General features: G+C 64.1%; 1 protein-coding gene across 1 annotated transcript in view; it reads right to left on the bottom strand.

Annotated features, from left to right (window-relative positions):
- The window catches only part of OBSCN (obscurin, cytoskeletal calmodulin and titin-interacting RhoGEF), a gene marked incomplete at its 5' end in the record, with an annotated part of 100,648 nt that overhangs the window by 9,885 nt on the left and 85,369 nt on the right, over window positions 1–5,394 (bottom strand). The window contains 11 exons of the mRNA XM_014538577.1: window positions 162–311; window positions 429–504; window positions 588–811; window positions 952–1,191; window positions 1,346–1,427; window positions 1,674–1,844; window positions 2,058–2,180; window positions 2,672–2,839; window positions 3,006–3,116; window positions 3,382–3,462; window positions 4,113–5,393. Coding sequence (XP_014394063.1) covers window positions 162–311; window positions 429–504; window positions 588–811; window positions 952–1,191; window positions 1,346–1,427; window positions 1,674–1,844; window positions 2,058–2,180; window positions 2,672–2,839; window positions 3,006–3,116; window positions 3,382–3,462; window positions 4,113–5,393 — 2,707 coding nt within the window. The remainder of the gene's footprint in view (window positions 1–161; window positions 312–428; window positions 505–587; window positions 812–951; window positions 1,192–1,345; window positions 1,428–1,673; window positions 1,845–2,057; window positions 2,181–2,671; window positions 2,840–3,005; window positions 3,117–3,381; window positions 3,463–4,112; window position 5,394) is intronic.

Genomic DNA, 5,394 nt, shown 5'->3' with positions numbered 1-5,394 from the left:
AGGGTGGGGGTGGGGGGGGCAGGGCCACCTTACCAGGGGTGCGACAGCAGCGTGCTCTGCAGGAAGGCCACGGCTCCCCCGGACAGCCCCGCGTAGCAGCGACTCAGCAAGATGAGCCCTTTGCGCACTTTCTGCATCGTGGGGGGGCAGGGCCACCTTACCAGGGGTGCGCGCACAGCGTGCTCTGCAGGAAGGCCACGGCTCCCCCGGACAGCCCCGCGTAGCAGCGACTCAGCAAGATGAGCCCTTTGCGCAGGCCTTTCTGCATGTCTCGCGTACCCTCGCTGCTCACTGGGTACTCAGCGCTCAACCTGCGCAGGAGCGAGGTAGGGGACTCGGGTCACAAGGGGGTCTGAGGTCATCCTCATGGATCCCACACCAGCCCCCACAACCCCCCCGCCTCCCGCCCCTGTCACGCGGTGACTCACATTATGAATGCCGTCACACCGATGGCCCAGATGTCAGTCTGTGGAACGGCACCCTGGCCCTCCAGGAGCTCCGGGGCTGGGAAAGCAGGTGCACAGGTGAGGCCTGGAGGCAGGACTGCGGGAGGGACTGGCTCCTGGCCCACCCCTTACCCCACGCACCCATGGTCTCCACATAGTCTTTGAACCTCTCTGAAGGCAGGACCCTTTCCTGGGCGAGGCTCTGGGCGTTGCCCAAGTCGACCACCTTGAGCAGGTTGTACTCTGTGACGATCATGTTCTCGGACCTGAGGTCCAGATGCAGGATGCGCTGTGCGTGCAGGTACTGGGTGGCGCTCAGCATCTGCCACAGGTAGTCCTTCACCTCAGATTCTGAATAGGAGGCCCTGAGGGCACAGGGGAGGGCTCAGCTTGGTGGGTTTCACTGAGCCCCTTCCCAGTGGAGGCGGATGCGAGCCAGGAAGTGAGCCTCCGGCATTGTGCCCCTCCTCCCCCAGCCCTGCATCCAGGCCAAGGGGCCCCTCACCGCTCAGCCAGGCAGGGGAGCAGCTCCGGCCCTGAGCACAGCTCCAAGATGAGGACCAGGTGCCGGGGGCTGAGGTAGGCGGCCTGCAGCTGGGCCAAGTGCGGGTTGCGCAGGCCCTTGAGGGCCTCGTACTCGCTAAGCACGGCTGTCCTGTCCTCCGGGCGGTAGGGGATGATCTTGGCGGCCAGCTCCCGTCCACTGGCCTTCTCCCGGCACTGGCGCACCACGCTGAAGCGGCCCCTGGTGAGGAGGCACAGGCCAGGCTACTGAGGACCCCTCCTGTCCCCCACGTGCCCTCCTGCAGCCCCTTCCCACTCTCAGAGCTGCAGGGAGGAAGCCCAGCAGGGAAGGAGGGGGTGCAGATGCTGGAGAGCGGATTGGGGAGCGGCCCCACCTTCGGATCTGTGTTTGGAAGGCGAAGGTCTGCGTGCTGGGGAGAGGCTGGGCTGGCGGTGCAGGGCAGCTCTCCTCGGAGGCTGTGGGAAGGGAAGCCGGTGACTCCCCCTAGCCCCAGCTCCCCAACCTTGTCTCCTCGCACCCCTTCCCTGGCACCCTTTAAACCCACACTTGGCCTCTCATTCTTTGGACCATTTTGGGAGGGAGGAGGGGCAGCATACTGGCCAGAAAAAACCTTCCCAGTGATTGTATGTATTTTGGTGAAGTGGCAGGGCAATTCCAAAGGGACCACCACCCGACACCCACCAGGTCCTGCAGAGGCTCACCCAGGTGCCTGGGCCCTCCCAGGTGGACCTGCTCAGAGGGGCTGCTGTAGGGACCCATGCCGGCCTTGCTGACGCACGCAGTCCGAAAGGCATACACACCGCCTCTGGAAAGCTTGCTGGCCAGGTAGCAGCAATCAAAGATGTCTGAGGCCAGCGTGCTCCAGCTGCCACCTGGCCACACAGAGCGGGTGAGGGGTAGCTCCAGGGCTCCCCACTCCAGAGTCCCAGGTGGAGAGACCCCTCCCCGAGTAAGGCGGCCCAGGAGCACAGAGGGGGGCAGTCCTTCCCCCCTGAAGCACAGATTGGCCTGGTACTTCCTGCACCCCCCCTCCCTCCACTAGCCACAGGGCCCCCCAGGAGTCGACAGCACAGGCACAGCCCTACCTTCTAGGCTGCACTGCACAATGTAGGTCACAGGGCCATAGGACTCCATGGGCTTCCAGACCAGCAAGACCCCATCAGTATACACCTCCCCGATGTCCGGGCGCGGGGAGGACGAGGGGCGCTCTGCAGGGCCCACAGTCAGGGGTCTGAGGTGGGCTTCCAGAGGTGGCCCATGCGGCTCTGAGCCCCTGTCCCCACCCCTGCATCCTACTGTCCGGCCCTGAGCCCACCCTCCCCTGGTCCCATAGATTCCAGGGTCCCATTCCAGGGCTGCCTGGCAGAGGGACCCAGTGCTGCCTGGCAGAGGGACCCAGTGCCTCTCCTGCTGGAGGCTCAGGAGGTGCCTGCCTGCCTGACCACAAGGTTCCTTCATCTAGTGTACATTCAGGAGCCCATGGAGTGGCCCTCACTCGCAGGCCCCTGCCCACCCCAAGTTCTGGTCAGAGATGCCTCAGCTTGGCTGAGTGGTAGAGCAGGGCACCTGACCCCCTCTAGGGATCAGTGGGGTCTAAGACTAGGCCTGCCTGACCCATTGGAAACTCAGGGAGGAGGTGATAGCCTGGAGTGGCCCCTCTCCCAGTCCCCGCTGAGATGGCCTGGCGAGGCCCACACACCTGCCTTCCGGAGGACAGCTGTGGTGGCTGCCGTGCCCAGGGCATTGTGCACGCTGCATGTGTACACGCCTAGGTCCTCAGTGGTCACCACCAGGATGGTCAGAAGGTGGAAATTTTTTAGTGTGGAGGAGATGAGGAGGCGGCTGCTGCTTTCCAGGATGACCCCATCTGCATTGGGACAAAGCAAGCCTGGGGGGAAGCTCAAAACACCCAGCCCCACACCCTATCTGGGCCTCAGTTTCCCTCTGTAAGTTGATGGCCATGAAGTCAAGGAATACCCCCTGCTGTCCTGCCACGCTTCCACCTCCTCGCCGACACCAGGATAGCTCCTTACCTTTCTCCCAGGTGGCCTGGGCAGCTGGCTGCGCCGACACTTGGCAGGCAAGAGTCACAGACTGGCCCAGGACCACGGTCTCATCTGCAAGCTCCCTTAGGAAGGATGGCGCTAGAGAAGGGAGGTGGACCAAGTGTCAGAGGTGATCTCAGGCAGAGCATACAACCCGAGGTGGGGATACTGGAGAGAAGCCCACCCCACCCAGTTCATCTTCAACACTAGCACCTCCTCCAGGAAGTGCTCAGTCCCGACAGCCAGGGAGCCGAGCAGCCCCATCTGGGCTCAAGTCACTGTGGGTTTAGCTTGCCCCCCTGCTGGTCTGGGCACTGTGGTCTCCTGGGCAGCAGGGGGACCCAGTCCCAGGAAGCACATTCACCTTGGTCTCTGCTCTTCAGACCCGACAGCCGGAAGGAAACTAGGCCTGCCTTTTTCCTAGGGGGACCCTCCTTCTCTGGACCTGCATGGAGGACAGGACCAAGGGAGGTCACACCAAGAGGCTGGCCCCTTTGGGCAGCCAGCTGCCTGGCACTGCCATCAGGAGCACGGGAGGAGGACTCTGGGGCCACCTACCACCCACTGCCAGATTTCCATGTCGCAGAAAAGCCCAGATCCTAGGGGGTTTTGGGGGAAACAAACTAAATCTGCTGAGGAGTCCACCCCCTCCCTAGCCTGTCAGCATCTGTCCATTCTGAGTGGGAGGACCTCTGGCAAGTAAGGCCAGCAGCTCAGGGGTACAGGTGCCCGGAAGTCCTGGCTGAGATCTGGGGTCAGGTGGGGTCAGTGAGGGTCAGGGGTCAGGAAGACTGGCCCGGGAAGGATCCTCTCCGCGGGGGTGTAACCCCTGCAGTTGCTCCAGGTCCCAGCACTAGGTCTCAGAGGCACATGGGAGGGGATGAAGCCAAGAAGATGACCTTGGGAACAGAAGCCCATGGACATGGGGGTGGGCAGCACAGGCACAGGCACAGGCAGGGGTAGGGAGGGCTTCCTGCCTCAGGTGGGCTCCTGAGCTGATTCCTGGGCATGTGTGCAAGGTGCCCCAAGGTACAGAGGGCACACCTGGCCAGGCCCAGAAGCCCCCATGATGGCGGGGGGTGGGGGGAGACTCACCTTGAGGCCTGCCTCTCAGGAGGCTGGAGATATGGGCCACTGAGGCCCTCACCTTCTGGCGCAGCCCCAGCTCCACAGGCTCGTCCAGCAGGGCATGCCGCCCGGGGAAGCGCCGGCCACTGGAGGGGGGTGACCACTTGCGCTTCCTGCTGCCACCTGCCTCCCTGAACAGGGCCTCACTGTCCTCCAGCTCTTCCCTGATCTCCAGGCTGGCAGGCAGGCCCAGCCCGCCCTGCCAGGACCACGTGGCCTCTGGGAGCTCAGCCAGCTCCTCCCTGGCCTCCGACGCTGGGGATGGTGGCAGCTCTGGCTTGGGGATCTTCCTGAAGAGCATGAACTCAAAGGGAAGGTACTTGATGTCGTACAGGTCCGACAGGTTGAGGTAGGCAGGCTCCACCTCCGATATATCCAGAGACATGGTGTCTGCTGCCTCCATGTCCCCTGACAGGTCCTGGATCTGCACCAGCGACACCTGGGATCCCCTGCCCCCGCTGCCCTCTGGCAAGGGCACCACGCTGGCCTGGGGGAGTGGGCTCTCGGCCCCCGTTTCGTCCTGTTCCTCCAAGGACTGAGAGGTGGCCCAGGTCATCCGGGCCCACAGGGGTCCCTGTCCCAGTATGCCTCCCGCATCCCCGCCAAAGGCAAAGGCGCCATAGCCAGCCACGCCTGCATAACCGCCATGGTGCCCAAGGGAGAACTTCCGTGAGGTCGCCTGCTCCCGAGGCTGAGGTGGGCTGGGCTCAGACTCCCACAGGCCCTCTGTCTCCTGGGCTAGATCCTCGGTGTCCAGGGAGGAGCCGGGCGCCATGCCAGATGGGGAGGCTGGCCCTGGAGAGCTGGGGGGACGGGGCTTCCCAGGGAACAGGGTGGCCTCCAGCCCCATCTTAGAGCCTGGCTGGAGGCTTGCTTGAGCTGGGGAGGAGGGAGCCTGCAGTCCCCGGGAGAGGAAGGAGCCAGGAGCTTGGGGTGCAACAGCCTCAGGGGGATCAGAGCCCTTCCGGGTGGCAGGGCCCCTCTGGGGGTGACAAAAAGGAGCCGGCTGCCCCCCACAGCTCTCCTGGGAGGACCTCTCTTGCTCAGCAAGGCAAGGATCTCCACCAGAAGATGAAAATGGTCTCTGCGCTTCCCGAGACTCCATTTCCGGGGCACCTGCCACCTCTCTGGGCACGCTCTCCCCTCCTGTTTCAGCCTGGAGGCCCCAGAGGGTGGGGGAGGGACCCTGCCCCTCATGGCAGCCCTCTCCAGAGGGGCCGGCCCCATGGGGACAGTCGGAGCCCAGAGA

This window comes from Myotis brandtii, unplaced genomic scaffold, assembly GCF_000412655.1.
Source record: "Myotis brandtii unplaced genomic scaffold, ASM41265v1 scaffold193, whole genome shotgun sequence".
In the NCBI taxonomy this organism is placed as follows: Eukaryota; Metazoa; Chordata; class Mammalia; order Chiroptera; family Vespertilionidae; genus Myotis; species Myotis brandtii.
The sequence above is the reverse complement of the archived record's forward strand: the minus strand, read 5'-3'. Positions and strand labels throughout refer to the sequence as shown.